This window comes from Furipterus horrens, unplaced genomic scaffold (genome assembly GCF_987537825.1).
Source record: "Furipterus horrens unplaced genomic scaffold, mFurHor1.1.pri manual_scaffold_5, whole genome shotgun sequence".
Taxonomy (NCBI): Eukaryota; Metazoa; Chordata; class Mammalia; order Chiroptera; family Furipteridae; genus Furipterus; species Furipterus horrens.
The window spans coordinates 163,244,086-163,266,500 of record NW_028327175.1 but is presented as its reverse complement, the minus strand read 5'-3'; the positions used below and the strand labels follow the sequence as shown (position 1 = coordinate 163,266,500).

Sequence of the window (22,415 nt, the reverse complement as noted above, 5' to 3'; positions counted from 1 at the left end):
TAAATAAAGTGATGTAATTTAAAAAATGAAATTAAGGTGTCTGTAGTGTGGGATGTATGTGGAATGTGAGGTAGTGGCAAAAGATGAGGGTTGGAAATGTAGGGAAGGGTCAGATCACAGGGGATCTTGTATGCCATGTTAAGATAAAGAATTTGGATATTATATAATGAAGCCCATCTTCAAACAGGAGAATGTTGAATTTTAGAATGAGTATTGTGGAGCATGGGAAAAATTGAAAAGATTTTAGCAATTCCAGAGAGGAAGAAGTCTCTCCTCAGTTTCCCAAGACCAAAGAAACAAACAGATCACAGAAATATTTAAGACCTATTGGCCACCTAGGGCAAAAAAGAAAGAGACTTCTAGGATAATTCCAGGTGGAAAATAAGACAAAAAAATGAGAAAATGAAAACATTTGTCATAGATTACTTTTTCAAGAAGCTTGGTCATCAAAATAAGGGATATCCAACTTTATATTTCTTCCTGTCTCAGGGAAGAGGTGTTATCATCAATACTAATCACTCTATCTGTGCTCTGAATCCCATACCCCATCAATGCCCCTATTCTGTTTCCTCTGACTCCATTGCGTCTTGTCTTTGAGCAAATAAACATACTTAAGTCTATGATCTCAAAAACAACCCAAAACAAGTAACACTCCCTTTTTCCTCATTCCTGTATATGGTGAGTTTCATGTGAAAGATGACTAGAAGATTAACAAATGGCAAGGAAAAATAAACTAGCTATAAGGCATGAACTTCAAAGGAGGAGGCATTTTTTTCCTCAGTGGAGTGATGATGTTGAAAGTGGTAATTGGTAGCTAAAGAAGACTGAAGTTTTCTTTGCTGGGAGTAGTGGAGTGTGGAAAAATGAGCAGTATTCACTTTGAAAAATGTATTTGAGAAGTGTTGTCCTTCAGGGGAACTAAGGTTTAATTAGGCCAGAGAGATGAAGACAGCATTCTTTGAACAGTAAAGTGTGTGTGTGTGTGTGTGTGTGTGTGTGTGTGTGTGTGTGTGTGTGTAGGTAGAGGAGGAAAGGTGGGTGTTTTTTTTTTTGTTTGTTTTTTTATAATGGAAATTCTGGAGGCCTCGATGTAAAGGATTGGGAGGGAGGAGAACACTCAGAAGATGGCATGATGTGAGTAAAAGAAATAGAAAAATTCATAAGTATAGATGACAAGACGGACTTCATTTTGCATTGTTGCCAGTGATGGCAGTGATGAGAAGCACAGACATCTGCATGATACTTGGGAGTAAAGTTACTCAGTTGGCACCAGCTGCACCCCAGTTGGTGTTGGAAGCCTCATCGGGCCTAACAGTTTGCAGCCTTCGCTTAGAGTTGGGGAACAGGATTAATTTTCAGGATTCCTTATCCAGTAGTACAATAGAAAAAGTAAGATCTCTGACTTCCCACATACCTGATCAATCTGTTCCTGGTTTATTTTTCCAACTTCCTAAATTAAAACTTGTTTTAGGCCTTGTTTTTTAACTATCATACATTAGATCTGAATGAAAATAACCCCATGAATATTATTGATTACTATACAGATATGTCCATCATGGTAAAATTTGGGTTAAAGGAAATTTTTCAACAGAACAGTTTGGTCAAAATGATTATCACCAAATCAAGTTTTGTAGTATTGGAAACTTGGTGATTTGAGGTGCTTTTGTAGCTCTTTAGGTTCCAGCTAATCTTCCATTTTAGCCATTTCAATTATTGATGATTTATATTACATTTACATACATTTATGTTTGGTTTTTCCTTATCATAAATATAGAGGAGTAGGGAAAATAGTCTAATGAGGAGAAGAAAATGTATAGGAAGAAAATTCTAGAGAAACAGGAATAATTGGCTGAAGACAATTAGAAATAGAAAAACCTCTTAAGTTTGAAAATAGATGGAGATGCTTTAAAATGCCCTAGGAGTTGCAAAACAAAGTAGTAGTTTGAGAATATTAATTTTTGGTTAAAAAATTTTTAACCCTCTGTTGACCAACAAGGTCAATAATTAACCCGTTGTTAGGCCAAATTCTACTTGGTCAGTTTTCTTTTGCCTGATTAGCTTACCTGGTACAGCTCCTTTTCCCCAGCTGCCAAAGAGCACATGCCTTTTTTTTTCTTATTTTCTTATTTACTGATACATTAAAACATATTCTTTTGAAACTTCAGATTCTTCACTTTCAGTTTTGTATAGTTAGAACAACACTGACCTTCTATAATTTTCACCTGCTTTTATCTAGAGTGGCATTTCTTGACCCATCAACCTGTACTCATTCCTTAAAAGGTGTCCCAGATAGTCCTGAACTGTAAAAGTGTGTCTTGAGTTGAAAAAAGTGAAAAAGCATTGGTCTATAGATAACTTATTGATGGGCAGAGAGGCAGTTTATACCTTTTTTTTTTTTTTTCCAGATAAAGACTTTCTGGCTCTTGGTTAAAGAGGAAGCAATACCTCTGTGTGACTTTACAATATGCATGGGAACATGTAGTACCACTGATAACTGGCTGAGTGGAGAAAGACAGGGGGAGGGTATACCAGATGGGTTTTTAGGAAGTTCTGTATTTTGAACAGAATTCAATTATTAGTAGAATTATATTGTTCATTATTAGGAAATATACATAATCTAGAATACAGCCTCTTAATGCCTTTTTTCTTTTTTTAGTATATTTTATTGATTATGCTATTACAGTTGTCCCAATTTCTTTTATTTTTTCTCCCCTCCGCCCATTTACCCCCCTGCCCTCCAGCAATCTCACCTCCCTTAGTTCATGTCCATGAGTTGTGCATATAAATTCTTTGGCTTCACCCTTTCCTATATTATTCTTAACTTCCCCCTGTCTATTTTGAGCCTACCAATTATGCTTCTTAGTCCCTGCACCATTTCCCCATTTCTCCCTCTTCCCCCTCGCAGCTGATAGCCCTCCAAATGATCCCCGTCCTATGATTCTGTTCCTATTCTGGTGGTTTACTTAGTTTTTGTTTTTATTTTTTAGATTCTGTTGTTGATAGTTATGAATTTGTTTTCATTTTAATATTCATAGTGTTGATCTTTTCTTAAATAAGTCCCTTTAACATTTCATATAATAATTGTTTGGTGATGATGAACTCCTTTAGCTTTACCTTGTCTGGGAAGCACTTTCTCTGCCCTTCCATTCTAAATGATTGTTTTGCTGGATAGAGTAATTAATCTTGGCTGTAGGTCCTTGCTTTTCATAATTTTGAATAGTTCTTGCCAATCCCTTCTTGCCTGCAAAGTTTCTTTTGAGAAATCTGCTGATAATCTTATAGGCACCCTTTTGTATGTAACTTTCCTTTTCTCTCTTGCTGCTTTTAAGATTTTCTCTTTACCCTTTGGCATTTTAATTATGATGTGTCTTGATGTGGTCCTCCTGGAGTCTAGCTTGTTTGGGACTCTCTCTGCTTCCTGGACTTGTATGTCTGTTTCCTTTGCCAAATTAGGGAAGTGTTCTTTCATTATTTTTTCAGATAAGTTTTAAGTTCCTTGCTCTTTCTCTTCCCCTTTTGGCACCCCTATCATTCGAATGATGGTACTTTCAAAGATGTCCCAGAGGCTGCTTACACTATCCTTGATTTTTTTTTTTTTGATACTTTTTTCTTTTTGCTGTTTTGATGGAATGTTTTTTTTCCTTCCTTCTGTTCCAAATCATTGATTTGATTCTTGGTTTCATCCCCTCCACTGTTGGTTCTCTGTAAAAAAAAATTTTTATTTCACTTGGTGTAACCTTCATGTCTGCCTGGGTCTTTTTTATGATGTTGAAGTACCCAGTAGTTCCTTGAGCATCCTAATAACCAGTGTTTTGAACTCTGCATCTGATAGATTGTGTGTCTAGCTCTTTTTCTGGAATTTTGTTCTCTTCTTTCATTTGGGCCATATTTCTTTGTCTCCTCATTTTGGGAGCCTCCCTGTGTTTGTTTCTGTGTATTAGGTAGAGCTGCTTTGACTCCCTGTCTTAGTAACATGGCCTATTGTAGAAAAGCACACCGGTAAGTTGGATGGAGCAGAGCCTTAGGTATTGCCAGGGTGGGGCAGCCTGAGTTGCCAAGTCGCCTCTCTGTGGCTCTGTGTGGGAGAGAGTTCAGAAAGGGGACAGTGCTGCTGCCTGGCCTCTGGGATTTTGTCTGGGAGGAAGCTGTCTCCAGCTCTCACCTTGATGCCATTGGTGCACTTCTGGCTGTTGCCCTGGTGCTGAAGCCCAGAGCGAGTGAGTCTGCATAACTTCTAAGTCCACTGCAGTCCCTTTCAGAGGAGGCTCCTGAGAATCCCACAGTTTCTTCTGCTGCCCCAACCACTGCTGGTTTTTACAGCCAGAAGTTATGGGGACTTATCTTCCTGGCACTGGATCATGGGCTGGGTGGTCTGGAGTGGGGCTGGGATCCCTTGCTCCTGAGGTGTCCCACCTGATTTTTATCCACCAAACATGGGTGTTGGGACCGTCGGTTTGTGTCTCTGTGCCTCTCAGCACTTCTATGCATCCCTGCGCCTCCTACCCGTCTGGATGAATGTGGCTTCTTTAATTTTTTGGTTGTCAGGCTTCCATACAGCTTGATTTTCTGATGATTCAGGGTGATACTTGTTTTGAAGTCTAGTTGTAATTTTTGCTGTGCCTGTGCAAGGAGGCAAGCTGTGTTTACCTACGCCTCTATCTTGACTGGAAGTTTTACTTCCACTTATTTATATCTTCTTCATTTTCTTTCTTTAGTGTCTTATAATTTTCTGAGTACAGGTCTTTTACATCCTTGGTTAGGTTTATTCCTAGGTATTTTATAGCAGCTGTGAATGGGATTGTTTTCATAGTTTCCCTGATAGTTTGTTATTGGCATATAAAAATGCATCTGATTTCTGGTTATTAATTTGTATCCTGCTATTTCACTGAATTTATTTATCAGTTCTTTAGTTTCTTGGTGGAATCTTAGGGATTGTCTATGTGCAATATCATGTATATGCAGATAATGACAGTTTTACTCCTTTATAATTTGAATGCCTTTTTATTTCTTCCTGTCTGATTTCTGTGGCTACAACTTCCAGTACTATGTTGAATAAGAGAAGTGAAAGTGGACAGCTTTGTCCCATTCCTGATCTTAAGGGGAATGCTTGTAGTTTTTGCCCGTTCAGAGGGATGCTGGCAGTGGGTTTGTCATATATGGCCTTTATCAAGTTTAGTTAAGTATGTTCTCTCTAACCCCACTTTGCTGAGAATTTTTACATAAATGGGTATTGGATTTTATCAAATGCTTTTTCTGCCTCTATTGATATGATCGTGCGGTTTTTATCCTTCATTTTGTTTATATGGTGAATCACATTTATTGATTTGCAAATGTTGTACCAACCTTGCATTCCTGGAGTAACTCCCACTTGATCATGGTGTGTGATCTTTTTGATGCATGCTGTATTCAGTTTTCTGATATTTTGTTGAGGATTTTAGTGTCTGTTCATCAGGGATATTGGCCTATAATTTTCTTTCTTTGTAGTGTCTTTATCTGGTTTTGGAATTAGGATCATGCTGACCTTGTAAAATAAGTTTGGGAGCCTTCCATCCTCTTGAATTTTTTGAAATAGTTTGAGAAGAGGTGTTAGGTCTTCTCAGAATGTTGGGTAAAATTTGCCTGTGATGCCATCTGATCCAGGGCTTTTGTTTGTTTGGAGTTTTTTTTATTACTGCTTCATTTTCACTAAGTGCAATCTGTCTATTCAAATTCTCTGATTCTTCCTGATTTAGTTTTCAGAGATTGTATGTTTCTAGGAATTTATCCATTTCATCCAGGTTGTTGGCATATAGTTGTTCATAATATTTTCTTACCATCCTTTGTATTTCTTTGGTGTCAGTTGCTATTTCTTCTCTTTCATCTCTGATTTTACTTATTTGGGTCCTCTCTCTTTTTTTTCTTGGTGAGTGTGGTTAAAGGTTTGTTAGTCTTGTTTATCTTTTCAGAGAACCACCTCTTAGATTCATTCATTGATCTTTTGTACTGGCTTTTTTTTAGATGCTATTTTATTTCTGCTCCAATCTTTATTATTTCCGTCCTTCTACTCACTATGGGCTTTGTTCATTGTTCTTGTTCAGGTTCCTTTAAATGTAAAGTTAGATTGTTTATTTGAAGTTTTTTTTTTTTTTGTTTTTGTTTTTGTTTTTTTTGAGATAGGCCTCTAATGATGTGAATTTTCCTCTTAGGATTGCTTTCCCAGTAACCTACAGATTTCAGATTGTTGTGTTCGCATTTTCATTTGTTTCAAGGTATCTTTCGATTTCTTCCTTGATCTTGCTATTGACCCATTCATTGTTTAACAACACATTATTTAGCTTCCATGTCTTTGCATGTTTACATGTTCTTCTTGTGATTGATTTCTAGTTTCATAGCATTGTGGCCAGAGAAGATGCTTGATATGATTTCAGTCTTCTTAAATTTATTGAGACTTGTGTTATGTCCTAACATGTGGTCTCTCCTAGAAAATGTTCCATGTTCACTTGAAAAGTATGTATATTCTGCTGCTTTGGGGTGGAATGCTGTGAATTTATCAATTAAATCCATTTGATCTAGTGTGTTGTTTCAGGCCACTGTCTCTTTGTTGATTTTTTGTCTGGAAGATCTATTCATTGATGTCAATGGGATGTTAAAATTCCTGACTATGACTGTATTTCTGTTGAACCTCTCCCTTTATGTCCATCAAGTTTGCTTCACATATTTGGGTGTTTCTGTGTTGGGTATATAAATGTTTACTAGGGTTATACCCTCTTGTTGGATTGTTTCCTTTATTATTATGTTGTGTCTTTCTTTGTCTCTTACTATAGCCTTGGTTTTAAAGTCTATTTTGTTGGATATAAGTACTGCTACCCCAGCTTTTTTTTTCTTTTCCATTTGCATGAAATATCCTTTTTCATCCCTTTGCTTTTAGTCTGTATCTTTCAATCTGAGATGGGTCTCTTGGAGGCAGCATATATATGGGTTTGTTTTCTTATCAGCTATCCCGTATCTTTTGGTTGGAGCATTTAAGCCACTTACATTTAATGAGATTATTGATATATACATATTTAGTGCCATTTTTAAAAATATGCTTTATTGATTATGCTGTTACAGTTGTCCCAATTTCTTTTCCCTTTGTTCCCCTCCACCCATTTAGTGCCATTTTATTGTTAGACTATTTTCCTGTTTTTTTTTTTTTTCTTTCTCTTTTTCTTCTTCTTAAAGTAAGCCCTTTAACATTTGTTTCAGTACTGGTTTGGTGTTAACAAACTCCTTTAGCTTTTTCTTGTCTGTGAAGCTCCTTATTTCTCCTATTTTTAATGATAGGCTTGCTGGGTAAAGTAACCTTGGTTGTAGGTCCATGCTTTTCATCACCTTGACTATTTCATGCAACTTCCTTCTGGCCTGAAATGTTTCTGTTGAGAAATAAGATGACAGTCTGTGCTCCCTTGTAGGTAACTACCTACTTTTCTCTTGTGGCTTTTAGGATTCTCTTGTCTTTAAGCCTTCTCATTTTAATTATGATGTGTCTCAGTGTATGGCTCCTTGGATCAAACTGGTTTGGGACTCTTTGAGCTTCTTGGACTTGTGTGTCTTTTTCCTTCACCAGATTAGGGAAGTTTTCGGTCACTATTTCTTCGAATAGGTTCTTGATCCCTTGCGCACTCTATTCTCCTGGCATACCCATGATGTGGATGTTGTTATGCTTCATGTTGTCCAAAATGTTTCTTAAGCTCTCCTCATTTTAAAAATTCTTTTTGACTTCTGGCCAAGATGGAGGCGTAGACAGACATGCTGCATCTCCCTCCACAACTAAGACGGAATACAACTACCTCAAAACTAGAAAGAACCAGAAGTTCCAGAAAATCAAACTGCATGGAAGTCCAGCAAACAAAGATATAAAGAAATACTCATCCAGACAAGTAGGAGGGGCATAGCTGAGGCGGAGAGGACACAGTGTGGTGGCGGCAGCAGCGGTGGCAGTGGCGGGCCGGCAGAAAGCGCAGTCACATGTTTTAAAAAGTGGAAGGGACACCTGGGGAGTGTTCCCAGCTCCTCACCAGACCCAGCCCCTCACAGTCCCAGCACCAGGGAAAATCAAGCCTCATTGCTTCTGACTGTGTAGACCAGTGGTGGTTGGGGTGGAAGCAGAAACTGCCAGTCTCTCAGCAGAGTCTGCTTGTTTAAGGGCCCCCATGGTCCTAGAATGTCCACAGACCCACCCATTCTGGGAACGACAGCCAGGGCAGAAGCTGGCGGGGTGCCAGTCCAGTGTGTAAGTGGGAGAGATGACTGGAAAATGGGGGAGTGCTGGACAGGAGGCATTGTTCCCTATTGGACCCCTCCCCCACATACAGCGCCACAGCATGGTGAAACACGTTGCCCTGTACTGATGAATTTCTAAGGCTCCGCCCCTTACAACATAACAGGAGTGACAGCTCTACCTGGGACTCAGAGCCAAACAAACACAGGAGCCTGTCAGAATGAGGAGACAGAGAAGAATGGCCCAAAAGGGGGAACGGATCAAGGTTCCAGTGGGAGAACTAAGAGATGAGGAGATAGCCAACCTAACACGCAGAATTCAAAACACTGGTGATAAAGAGGCTCACAGGCTTGACAGATATGCTTAAGTACGGCAAACACATAAGGGAAGAAGTGAAGGCTATGCTAAGTGAAACGAAGGAAAATCCACACAAAACCACTGGTGAAGGGAAGGAAACCAGGGTTCAAATCAATGATTTGAAACTTAAGGAAGAAAAAAAACAGTCAACCAGTGCAGAATGAGAAAGCAAGAATTGAAAAAAGTGAGGAAAACTTCCCAAATTTTGCAAAGGAGATGGATATACAGGTCCAGGAAGCATGGAGCATCCTGGGTGAGCTCATCCCAGAGGGGACCACATCAAAACGCATCATGATTGAGATGCCAAAGGTGAAAGATAAAGGGAGTCCTGGAGGCAGCAAGAGAGAGGCGGAGAGTTGCCTACGGGGCGGTGCCTATAGGACTATTGGCTGATTTCTCAGAGGACACTTTGCAGGCAGGAAGGGACTGGCAAGCAGTATTCAATGTGATGAAAGGCAACCTGCAACCAGGATTTCTCTATCCAGCAAGGCTATCATTTGGAATGGAACGGCAGGTGAAGTGATTCCCAGACAAGGTAAAGCTAAAGGAGCTCATCATCACCAAGCCATTATTATATGAAATGTCCAAGGGACTGACTTAAGAAAAAGATCAAAACTATGAATACTAAAATGACAGCAAACTCACAACTATCAACAACTGAATCTAAAAAATAAGAACAAAATGCTACTAAGCAAACTAGAATAGGAACAGAATCATAGGTATGGGGATCATTTGGAGGGTTATCAATAGGGAGAGGGGAGGGGAGAAATGGGGAAAAGGTGCAGGGATTAAGAAGCATAATTGTTGGTACAAAATAGACAGGGGGAAGTTAAGAATATAGGAAAGGGAGAAGCCAAAGAACTTATATGCATGACCCATGGACATGAACTAAGGGGTGTGGGATTGCTGGAGGGAAGGCGGGTACTGGGCAGACAGGAGCAAAGGGGGAAAAACTGGAACTACTGTAACAACATAATCAATAAAATATACTTAAAAAAATTCTTTGCTTGTGTTTTTCTATATTTTTTTAAATAATTTATTTATTTTTAGAGAGAGAGGAAAGGAGAAAGAGAGGGAGAGAAACATCACTGTATAGTTGTGTCTGACTCACGCCCCCAACTGGGGACTTCTCGTGCAACCTAGTTATGTGCCCTGACTGGGAATCGAACTAGCGACACTTGGTTCGCAGGCCAACGCTCAATCCACTGAGCCACAGCAGCCAGGGCTGTTTTTCTATTTTGTCTTCCAAATCACTGATTTGGTCCTCTGCTTCATCTATCCTACTGTTTATTCCTTCCATTGTATTTATTTCAGATATTGCATTCTTTATTTCTGACTGGTCCTTTTTTATGGTTTCGTTGTCTTTTTTCATGCTGTTGAGTAACCTTATAATCATTACTCTAAACTCTATCTGATAAATTGCTTGCCTCCATTTCATCTAGCTCTTCTTCTGAATTCTCTTGTTCTTTCATTTGGGGTCTGTTTCTTTGTCTTCCCATTTTGACTGCTTCTCTGTATTTGTTTTTATTTATTAGGTAGATCTGAAAATCCTCTGGTGTAGGCCTTTGTCAGACGCTATGTGTGACTGGCCCTGGTCAACCTGTTTCAAGCAATCATTGATCCACAGCGTGTGACTCCCCCTGCTGGGCCTGTTTGTGTGCAGAAAGAACAGGTTGCACACCAAGGCTTGCTTTTATTAGCACCAGGTCCTGGGGAAGATCAGCTGAAGTCTCATATTGCTCCCAGAGCTCCACCTTAGTTGTTAAAGTAATCAATGATATAGCCGCAAGCTGTAATCAGCAGCCAGGCTTCAGCTCCGCAGGATGGGCCTATTGCTTCCCTTCAGGCTGATGCCGTTTGGAGGGGAGTGCTCTGCCTGAGAATGATGGCTCCTGCAGTATGGAGAATGACTCAGTACAGGGGTCCCAGGGGTTGTTCCTTCAGCTCTCTTCCCAGAGCCACCAACTACAGACTCTCCTCAAGCATCTCTAGTCCACTCTGCCCTCCCTCTGCTGGAGCCTGGGGTAAGTGGCTGCAAACAGAATTTTTCATGTTGACCCTTTAAGAGGCTCTCTGAATCCCCAGTTGTTTCTTTCTAGCAAACAGAAACCCTGCAGGTTTTCACAGGTGGATATTATCTGGGTTTCTTTCTGGCTCTGGTGCTGTAGGCTGGGGTGCCCTGCTTGGGGTTCAGACTCCACACTTCTCAGGGGGAACCCCTGACCGCTGATATATCCTCCTGGAACTTTAGCTACAGCCCTTGGGAGTCCATCCAACCCTCTCATCTTTCATCTGCACTCTCTACCAGTCTCGTTGTGGTGAAGTGGTTTCTTCTCTCTGTCCTTGGTTATAAGGCTTCTCTGCAGCTAGTTTCAGTTGGTATTCAGGATGATTTCTCTAAATTTTAGTTGTAATTCCTGTTGGGTCCTAGGTGTAGGTCATTGTAGCTTCCACTTACTCATCTGCCATCTTGGATCTCTCCTCATCTGCACTTTTAAGGATTGAGTTCACTCATAGTTATTTTCACTTGTATGAGAATGTGTTTATTATTCTTCTTCCTTAGGTAATTGACATAATTCTAACCCAGCCCTCTGTTTTTAGTTACTTTAAGTATGAAATGTGAAGAAGCAGTTGTTTCTGTACATTTCCAGTCTCCTATATAATAACTACTAATCACAGTGATGACCTTGAAGAATCAAGAAAATACTATATATTGGACTTCCGGCCAAGATGAAGGTGTAGACAGACACACTGCGTCTTCCTCCACAACTAAGAAGGAAAACAACTACCTCAAAATTAGAGACAACCAGAAGATCCAGGCAATTGAGCTGCATGGAAGTCCAACAAACAAAGATATAAAGAGGAAATACTCATCCAGACAGGTAGGAGGGGCGGAGCCAGGGTGGAGACGATGCGGTGTGGTGGTGGCAGCAGTGGCAAGCCGGCAGAAAGCACAGTCACACATTTTAAAAAGTGGGGAGGGACACCTGGGGAGCGTTCCCAGCTCCTGACCAGATGGTGCAGCTCACAGCCCCAGAGCCAGGGAAAATTAAGCCTCATTGCTTCTGACTGTGCAAACCAGTGGGGTTTGGGGCGGAGGAAGAAACTGCTGGTCTCTCAGCAGAGTCTGCTTGTTTAAAGGACCACATGGTCCCAGGACATCCGCAGACCCACCCACTCTGGAAACAATGACCAGGGCAACAACTAGAGAGCCGATAGTCCCATACAAAGTGGGAGAAATGCCTGGAAAAGGGGGGAGTGCTCAGCAAGTGACATTGTTCCCTCTCAGACCCCTCCCCCACATACAGCGCCACAGCATAGTGAAACAGGTCTCCCTCTACTGACAAGAAAACCTAAGGCTCCGCCCCTTACAATGTAACAGGTGCGATAACCCTACCTAAGACACAGGCAAACAAACACAGGAGCCTGTCAAGATGAGGAGACAGAGAAGAATGGCCCAAAAGGGGGAACGGATCAAGGTTCCAGTGGGAGAACTAAGCAATGAGGAGATAGCCAACCTAACACGCAGAATTCAAAACCCTGGTGATAAAATAATCACAGGCTTGACAGATATGCTTAAGTACAGCAAACGCATAAGGGAAGAAGTGAAGGCTATGCTAAATGAAATGAAGGAAAATCCACACAAAACCACTGGTGAAGGGAAGGAAACCAGGGTTCAAATCAATGATTTGGAACATAAGGAACGAGAAAACAGTCAACCAGTACAAAATGAGGAAACAAGAATTGAAAAAAATGAGAGGCCTAGGAACCTCTGGGACAACTTTGAGTGTGCCAACATTCGAACCATAGGGGTGTCAAAAGGAGAAGAGGAAGCGCAAGAAATTGAAAACTTATGTGAGAAAATAAGGAAAACTTCCCATATTTGGTGAAGAAAATAGATATACAAGTTCATTAAGCACAGAGAGTTCTAAACAAGGTAAACCCAAAGAGGACCACACCAAGACACATCATAATTAAAATACCAAAGGTGAAAGATAAAGAGAGAATCTTAAAAGCAGCAAGAGAAAAGCAGAGAGTTACCTACAAAGGGGTGCCTATAACACTCTCAGCTGATTTCTCCGAAGAAACTTTGCAGGCAAGAAGTATTCAAGATGATGAAAAGCAAGGACTTACAATCAAGATTACTCTATCCAGCAAAGTTATGATTTGGAATGGAAGGGCAGGTAAAGTGCTTCCCAGACAAGGTAAAGCTAAAGGAGTTCATCATCGCCAAGCTGCTATTATATGAAATGTCAAAGGGAGTTACTTAAGAAAAAGAAGATCAAAATTATGAACATTAAAATGACAACAAACTGGCTCAGTGGATTGAGCGTCGGCCTGCGAACCAAGTGCTGCTGGTTCAATTTCCAGTCAGGGCACATAACTAGGTTGCACGTCAGGTCCCCAGTTGGGGGCATGAGTGAGAGGCAACCACACAGTGATGTTTCTCTCCCTCTCTTTCTCCTTTCCCCTCTCTCTAAAAATAAATAAATAAACAAACAATAAAAAAAAATGACAAAGTCACAACTATCAACAACTGAATCTAAAAAATAAGAACAAAATGCTACTAAGCAAACTAGAATAGGAACAGAATCATAGGTATGGGGATCATTTGGAGGGTTATCAGCTGGGAGGGGGAAGGGGGAGAAATGGGGAAATGGTGCAGGAATTAAGAAGCATAATTGGTTGGTACAAAATAGACAGGGGGAAGTTCAGAATAATATAGGAAAGGGTGAAGCCAAAGAACTTATATGCAAAACCCATGGACATGAACTAAGGGGTGTGGGATTGCTGGAAGGAAGGGGGTTACTGGGCAGAGGGGAGCAAAGGGGAAATAATTGAAACTGCTATAACAACATAATCAATAAAATATGCTTAAAAATATATATTGATCTGTATTCCTGAATATAAAATGAATTTTTTCTAAATAAACTTTTATTTCAGAAAAGAGGGAGCTGCCTTAGATTGAGTCTTTATGTAGACTTTTGCTGTAAATTTCTTTCTTGTTTTCTCTATTTTGAAAAACAAAGCACTATTTGGTAAAGAGCCTAAAACAACTTAAGTGATTTTAAAGGTATAAAGAGGTCACTTGTTGGATTCAGTAAAAAGGAATCAAATAAATTTGACAGATATATAGTAATTTTTGCTTGGTGTATGACCCCAAATTGTGCTAGGTACCATTGAAAATAGACCGTATGCCCTAACCAGTGTGGCTCAGTGGTTGGGCAGCATCTGACAAACTGAAAGGTAGTTGGTTCTATTCCCTTGCTAGGCACATGCCTGGGTTGCAGGCCAGGTCTCTAGCTGACCAGAACACAATGTTTTTAATATTATTGTTAGGAACATGGTAGATTGCCTTATATTTGGGACTTCTTTCTATTCAGGCTTTTGTGATGTAAGTTATATTACTGTAAGGTGAAGAGTGGATGATATGTTTTGAGTTACGCCAAAAAATGTTTTGGCTTAAAGAAAAGCTTTAGTTATCCTGAAAGAACTTTAATTTTGTGAGGCATTCATTTCTTTAAATATTCTCAACAAAGAAAATGTTATATACAGAATAACAAAAAGAAGTATAATTTGATGTGTTAAAAAACAGGCTTTTTAAAAATGAACACATCTATCCAATAAATTAAGAAGAAACAAAAACCAGCTTTTTATTTTTTACTCTTATTTACCTAGATCCATTGATTAGTTTTGTTAGTATATTATATATAGTGACTTATTTTTTCTTAATTAAAAACAATTACAGCTGTCCCTTTCCCCCCAACACATCGCTTGACATCTGAAGAAGTATTTGATATGGATGGGACACCTAGGGTGGATGTTCTGAAGAACCACTTAGTAAAAGAAGGTCGGGTAGATGAAGAAATTGCACTTAGAATTATCAATGAGGGTGCTGCCATCCTTCGGAGAGAGAAAACCATGATAGAAGTAGAGGCTCCAATTACAGGTACATTTATTTATGTTTTGGATATTATTTTTTATTACATTATTATTTAGTTGTCTGGACATAAAGTTTTCTCTTTAGTCATATCATACTCAATATTACGTGGGCATTATCTTGAATTTTTAAACTATTTTTGTTATTTTTTTTTTAAGTTTTTTCCTGTTTCAGCAAATATACATAATCCTAAATAATCTGAGTGCAGAAGTTAGTCTAATATACTATTTTGAAGGTTTCATTAGTTGTGTTGGCCATAATTGAATTTGATTCAACAAATATTTAATTACTTTGCTTTCAATCATTAGGGGCAAATACCTAAATGTCATATCAGATACCAAAGGTATTTATAATTATATAGAAGTCAACAGACAGTATTGAGTTAGATTGGAGTTTTTACTGCCACCATTATAATTTTGTCATTCTAGGACACACATGCTTGGTTTCTAAAGAGGAGCTTTATAAATTTAGATAAAAATTTTGTTACTGTCTACAAGTTTCATTACTTCTGTTACATCTTGTAGATCATGAGCATATGAACACTTGGGTACACATCAACCCTATCATGACTCTTCATAGATTACTTTCTTCTCAGACATTTCTTGATAGAATTTACACTATCTCTTATGTAATAAGAAATTAGAATTTAAGTAAAATTTGTTATTTCAAAGTTTTTCTTTCATATCTAATAATCTTCTTGTTTCAGTGTGTGGTGACATCCATGGCCAATTTTTTGATCTGATGAAACTTTTTGAAGTAGGAGGATCACCTGCTAATACACGATACCTTTTTCTTGGTGATTATGTGGACAGAGGTTATTTTAGTATAGAGGTAATAATCATATCCTGTCATTTGATTTGCTTTTAAGTGTTATCATAGATGATTTCCATTAATCCCTAGTTAATAAGTTCCTTAAAGTACCTGTATTGGGTTCTTTTTAATACCTCTGCACTTTCCGAAGTTTTCTGGTAAAGTTACTATTTATTCCTCTTCTGTTATTCAAATTGTTCCATTAATTTTCCCTGTATTACTCTGTTTATATAATTGCTATTTTTCTCAGTAGAAATTATAAGCAAACTGATGGGTCTGTATTGCCCTATTATCTAGTGGCCCTAAGGAGCTAGTACTACTTCTCTCTCTTACTTCATGAGGTATTAACGTGTGAGAAAAAGCATTAATTGAATTTTCTCTTGATTAAACAAAGCACATTGTACTGCTTTTATTGCTTAAACCCTAGTGCTTCTATCCCTCCTTCTGTAGCTCTTAAGACCGTAGTATATCATATGGATTCTTTGTATATTCTGAAATTATTCATTTGTTTTTAAAAATTTAAGAGGCATTAAAATGACCTATTGATTTTCACTTAATGGTAGATGGTTCTTTGTCTCCTTTTGCTTTTCTAATTATATATATAAAATCAGGTAAATATAAAACAATTTGTATTTTCTGATATCATCTTTTTTAAATTTAAAAAAATTAGTATACAAGATTATATTTCAGGCAAATAACAATTTGATATTTATGTACTCTCTTTTTTCTTAAATGAAAATGAGGCCATTTTATAATATTTTTCTGTACCAACTTTTTTTCTTACATCCTTTTACTGAGATGTATTCCAGGCCAGTAAATATAAATCTACGGCATTTTTAATAGTTTTAATAGCCGCATTGTATTTCATTGAATAATCAAACCACAATGGATTTGATCAATTACTATAGTTAGACACTTAAGGTGATTGCAGTTTTTTGCCATTTCAAGTGATGCTTCATTAAGCCATGTTATTTATGCATCTTTGCATGCTTGCTCAATTATTTCTGTAGGACAGATTCCTACAGGTAAAATTGCTGGGTAAAGCTCTACTAGTCGATACTTGTGTTGAACATTTAATATGTTCCAAGCATGTTCTAAGCACTTAACACACATTGATTAATTTAATCATCATGACAACATTATGAGGTAAGCACTGTTATTTTATCCATTTTAGAGATGGGGAATTGAGGCTTGGAAAGGTTAAATAAACATTGTTAGTAGTCGGTGCAGCCAGACAGTCTGACTCCAAGCCTGTGCTCTTAACCCACCTCTCCTGGTAAATATTGAAAACTTAACCTGGTGAATTTCCATGGTAGTTACTATTGTTTATATCCCCTTAGTGTTTTTGTCAACCTTCTTTGAAGTATGCTAGGACACCTAGTGGGGAAAGGAGTTCAGTTCTCTGTCCACCAAAATTCGCTTAGGAATTTTATGATCCTGAGTACTTCCTTCCATTCATAGTTTCATTATCAGCCCCCTCAACCTTCCCCGAAGGCTTCAAAAAACCAAAAAATAGTTCTAACAAAAGACCGGGGACTTTGACAGAAACAACAAACAATTTTAGAAAGCTTAGTTGGTAACTGAACATGTTGGTGTGTATGTCCTTATATTAGGGTGTTTTGTAGCTGACTCTTAATATATTTTACTATTATAAAAGGAAAATAGCAAAGAATCAAAATAAGCAAAAAGGACAGGTAGTCCTTTAATAAATACTTTCCTGGTTTAATTACATTTTTTTCTTGTGAATAAAATGAAGGTGTGAATAGTTAAACATTTCAGTATACCTTAAGTTGTTAAACATAAAGCTTGCTTTTTCTTCTTATATATGATTATATAAACCAAGCTTATTTTTATATGAAATGGCCCTTCCTTTCTTTTTAACCAAAAAAGTAAAATGTGAATCTGTTTCTTATGTTAAATCTCTTTATAGAAAAGCATCTATTTGTTTATTACAAAATAAACATAAAACATGGGTATTTCCTTCATTAGGCAGCATGGCCTAATGCTTAAGATCAGAGGATTAGAATCCTATCTCCATTACTTACAAGTTTTATGATTTTGGACAAGTTACTTAAACTCTTTGCTTTAGTTTACTAATTTGTAAGAGAGATAATATTATATACTTTGTAGGGTTAGAGGAATAAATAAGGGGGATTAATTTTGTGGTGCTTGACACATTGTAATTATTCAATAAATGTTAGGTGTTACAAAATCTTACATTATTATTTAACTGTCTACCTAAAGAGGATACCAATCTGTTAATTGTTTTTACAGCAGACAGTCTGTAAATCTAAAGTAGTTAAATAGATCATTTTACTCATTCTTTCAACAAGTATTTATTGCTCTTTTATTTTTTGCTAGGTACTTTTCTAGTAGAGAATATGAAGTGAATAAGATGACAAAGTCCCTGGTTTCATGAGCTTATGTTTCAGTTAGAGACAAAGGAGAAAAAAAAAAAAGTAATGGAGATTGTAAGTTAATAGGGTTAGAGGAAAAGGAGCAAAGATCAAGCAACTGAGTTAAACAAAAATATAAGATAAATTCACTGGAAACGTTTTCTTTTGCAGTGTGTCTTATATTTATGGGTCCTGAAGATTCTGTACCCAAGCACATTATTTCTTCTGAGAGGCAATCACGAATGCAGACACCTTACGGAATATTTTACCTTTAAACAGGAATGTGAGTACTGCCATCAGAAATAGTTTCATTTCCGCAGTATTCTTTTGGAGTGACATGGGTAGTAAGAGTTGGAAAATTTTACAGTATAACATGTAAGAACAGGTTTTATGTACAAACATGTAAAGAATTGAGGAAGACTGTCAAGAACTCTAGTGTTTAATGGCATTTTATTCAGACAAACTCTTAAAAACAGTTTGTTTTAAATTTTTTTAATGTTTATTGATTTTAGAGAGAGAGAGAAACATCTGTGTGAGAGAGAGACATTGATTGGTTGCCTTCTTACCCCAACTGAGGATCAAACCTGCAACCTAGGTATCAGCCCTGACTGGGAATTGAACCCCTAGCCTTTTGGTGTATGGGACAATGCTCCAGCCAACTGAGCCACATGGGCCAGAGCCTTAAGAACAGTTTGAGTTTTATGTATAGTTAATTTGATATAGTAATGTTAACAGGAAGGATAAAAGCCAAAAAGACTATTGTCTCATTGGAAATTTTTTGTACCCCAATATTGAGCCATTCCCATTAAAGTCTTTATTTATTTTATTTTGTAAAGATTTTATTTATTTATTTATTTTAAGAGAGTGAGGAAGGAAGGGAGAAAGGAAGAGAAATATCAGTGTGTGGTTGCCTCTCATGTACACTCAAATGGGGACCTGGCCCGCAACCCAGGCATGTGCCCTGACTGGGAATCGAACCGGGAACCCTTTGGTTCACAGGTCAGTGCTCAGTCCACAAGCCACACCAGCCAGGGCTGAAGGTCTTTTTTAATCTTCACCCAAGGATATGTTTATTGATTCTAGGGAGGGCAGGAGAGAGAGAAATATTGATGTGAGAGAGAAACATCAATCCGTTCCTCCCATACATGCCCCAACCAGCGATCAAACCCACAACCTTTTGGTGCCCATGAAGAGTCTTAACAAAATTATTCATTTTGTCATTATTGCAAATTATTTGAAACAATGAATTGAAATTCTTAGTCTATAAGGTGTACCCATTTCTCTCTTAAATTATAGCAATGATCATCAAATAGCTATAAGCAACCACATGATATATAGAACAGTGTTTGGCTGTTTTTCACACCTCATAGCTGTGTGCTTGTTAAGTGAACCATTAAGTCTTAGAGTTAAGTTGTAAAAATAAGTAATGTCAGAATTATTGAGACTCAAAACATGACCCAATAAGGATCATACTAGTAGAGACTTAACAGTAAAAATAGAAAAATATAATGATGGGTAATGGCAGATGTAGCAAGCTTCTATAACTTCAAAAATCAGGCAGGTAACCTAAATGAATATAAGATGAACCTGAAAAATGCATGCTTGACCTAAAAGCAATCAAATTAAAATTTTTATTAAACCACAGTGCTGGAAAACAGGTCTCTTAGCATAGTTTCTGGATATAGATGTACTCATATTTGACTGTTAAAATATTGAGGAAAATAAGAACTAAGCTTTTTTTTCCCCTTAGATAATTAACAAACCACCCACCAAAATCCCACCGAAAACAAAATATCAGGAATTTAAAGGTATAAAGGAGTAAAGGAATGTGTTTGGTATCTCCTTAAAAGTAAATGACAAGTTTGATTTGGTGGAGTTTGTCTTGTGTTATATTGGTTTCCAGCATCACTGCCCATTTTAAGCATGCGTTGTAGACTAGAGAAACTCCTCTGCTTCTCCAACATATGAATAATATTTATTTTTAATTGGATGGACCTTGAGTTTTATTATGATGATATAGTAAGTAGTCTTGCCTGTGACAACAAAGTAGTCACTGACTCTTAGAATAAAATAAAGTGTTAAAACTATTTTAGCTTTAAGTATAGTTTTAATTTTGTTTTTACTTGTCCTAAAAGGTAAAGGATTGAGTTGTTTAAAAATTTTTTGAAATGTTTATTGATTTTAGAGAGAGAGAACAAAGAGAGAAACGTTGATCTGAGAGAGAAACATCAATTGGCCACCTGCTTATATATGGCACAGCCGGGTAGTGAACCCACAACCCAGGTGTGTACCCTGACCAGGAATTGAACCCGCAGTCTTTTGGTAAACCAGATGACATTCCAACCAAGTGAACCACACTGGCCAGGGCACGGTTGAGTTGATTTTGGAGATTTGACTTATTTTTAGTAATATTTTATGACTATCTGCTGCATACCCAAAATAAATTTAAAAGAGCAAATATTTTGTCTTCATAAGACCAATAACAGCCCTGGCCGGGTGGCTCAGTTGATTGGAGCATGGTCCTGTACACCAAAAGGTTGTGGGTTCCATCCTTGGTCAGGGCACATATTTAGGTTGCAGGGTTGATCCCTGGTCAGGGTGTGTAAGGGAGGCAACTGATTGATGTCTCTCTCCACCCCCTACTTCTGCCTCCTTCCCTCTCTTCCTTTCTAAAATCAATACCCTCAGGTGAGGATTTTTTAAAAAAAGACCAATAACATTGTTTATCTTTGTTGATTTCTCTAGGGCAAGATGCTTGCCTCTTTAAAAAATTGTTTACAGTAAAATTCACTCTTTATGGTGTTTAATTCTGAGATTTGACAAATATGTAAAGATGCCCATGACCACAGTCATGATACAGAAAAGTTTTATCATTTCATAAATTTCTCTAGCTGTTTTTTTATAATCACCCCTCAACCACTCAGCTTCTGGCCCCCACTGGCCATTTTTTGTGTCTATAGTTTTCTTGCCTTTGTTTTAATAGTCATATGATCAAGTAGTAACATTATCTTCAATTTAATTTTTCTTTTTCTAGGTAAAATTAAATATTCGGAAAGAGTCTACGAAGCTTGTATGGAAGCTTTTGATAGCCTGCCTCTTGCTGCACTTTTAAACCAACAATTTCTTTGTGTTCATGGTGGACTTTCACCAGAAATCCACACACTTGATGATATTAGGAGAGTAAGTACATACTTTAGTTCCAAGATTGATTCCTATATATAGTACTTCGATGGGTAGGAAGTAGACACTTCAAACTACTCTTCACTGCTAATATTAAGAATGATAAAAATTAATATACTGATATTTTAAGGGAATATCTTCTAGCCATTCAAAGCAATGTAATATGGACAGTATTCAAAGTTGGTATCACTTTCCCATGTTCATTCTGTTCTTACTTTTTGACAAGTTATTTCTGTTCTTTCTTTCTTTTCTTTGTTTCACAGTTAGATAGATTCAAAGAGCCACCTGCATTTGGACCAATGTGTGACTTGTTATGGTCCGATCCTTCTGAAGATTTTGGAAATGAAAAATCACAGGAACATTTTAGTCACAATACAGTTCGAGGATGTTCTTATTTTTATAAGTAAGGAAAAATATCCAAGATTAATCACATTTTAGTTGTTAAAATAGAATATGCTTTATATAGAGAACAATTATTTTACTTAATTTACTCTTTTCCCCCCACAGCTATCCAGCAGTGTGTGAATTTTTGCAAAACAATAATTTGTTATCGATTATTAGAGCTCATGAAGCTCAAGATGCAGGGTAAGAATTCTATTTCCCTGACCCAAATTAACACCTAATGTACAAATCAAACTTAGTAACAATGATTGATGCTTTACGATGCATATTAAGCTATTTGTTTTGCAGCTATAGAATGTACAGAAAAAGTCAAACTACAGGGTTCCCTTCATTAATAACAATTTTTTCGGCACCTAATTACTTAGATGTCTACAATAATAAAGGTAAGATGTTGTTGATAAAAAAATTGTTGAACAACTTAGCATTTTAATTGACTTACTTTTGAAAATATAATAGAAAAAGGGCATTGTTTGAATCTGTAACTATTCAAATCTCCTTATAAAAAAGTTGTAAGATGGTAAGGGAGGGGAGATAACAAGAAATAAAAATCCAAAATGTAAAACTTAAGTCATATGTAACCATTCTACAACTTGTCACTCACAAAAGCTGTCTTGTAAAAGTCAAGCAAAACCAAACATGGTTTTCACAAACTCCCCTTTCTTAACTCTTTCTTTCCCCTTATAATAAGCAAATGTTTTCTTGTTTACATAAAGCTACTGCTGCTGCTTTGACCATTTTGTGTTTATACTGTACAGTTGTTTAGTTTATCATGTTTCTTGTTTTATGTTCACTGACCTACGTTCTCTTTCCCTTTCTTATTTCCTGCTTTTACATCCACAGTCTTATGATTGCCCCATGAAGATTTGTAGTTGAGCCTTCTTTAATTTTAATTTGCTCTGACCTCCTTTCAGGGGTATATTCTTCCCTTTCCTTTCTCTTTACTGTCCTTTCTTTTCTCTTATATCTTTTTTCTTTACCTTCTGTTCCATTGGTTTCCATTTCCTCTCCTTCCCTCCAAATTTTATCTGTGTATAATAGTAATTGGGTTTCATTTAACTTTGAACATAGCTTATTGACAGATGATATCAAG

At 37.4% G+C, this 22,415-nt stretch overlaps 1 protein-coding gene across 9 annotated transcripts in view; it reads left to right on the top strand.

The window, feature by feature from the left end:
* The window catches only part of PPP3CB (protein phosphatase 3 catalytic subunit beta), a 53,899-nt gene that overhangs the window by 6,485 nt on the left and 24,999 nt on the right, over window positions 1-22,415 (top strand). For all 9 annotated transcript variants that reach the window (XM_090278209.1, XM_090278206.1, XM_090278205.1 and 6 more), the window contains exons 2-8: window positions 14,346-14,546; window positions 15,244-15,368; window positions 17,915-18,026; window positions 20,778-20,923; window positions 21,187-21,326; window positions 21,431-21,508; window positions 21,614-21,708. In XM_090278209.1, coding sequence (XP_090134335.1) covers window positions 14,346-14,546; window positions 15,244-15,368; window positions 17,915-18,026; window positions 20,778-20,923; window positions 21,187-21,326; window positions 21,431-21,508; window positions 21,614-21,708 — 897 coding nt within the window. The remainder of the gene's footprint in view (window positions 1-14,345; window positions 14,547-15,243; window positions 15,369-17,914; window positions 18,027-20,777; window positions 20,924-21,186; window positions 21,327-21,430; window positions 21,509-21,613; window positions 21,709-22,415) is intronic.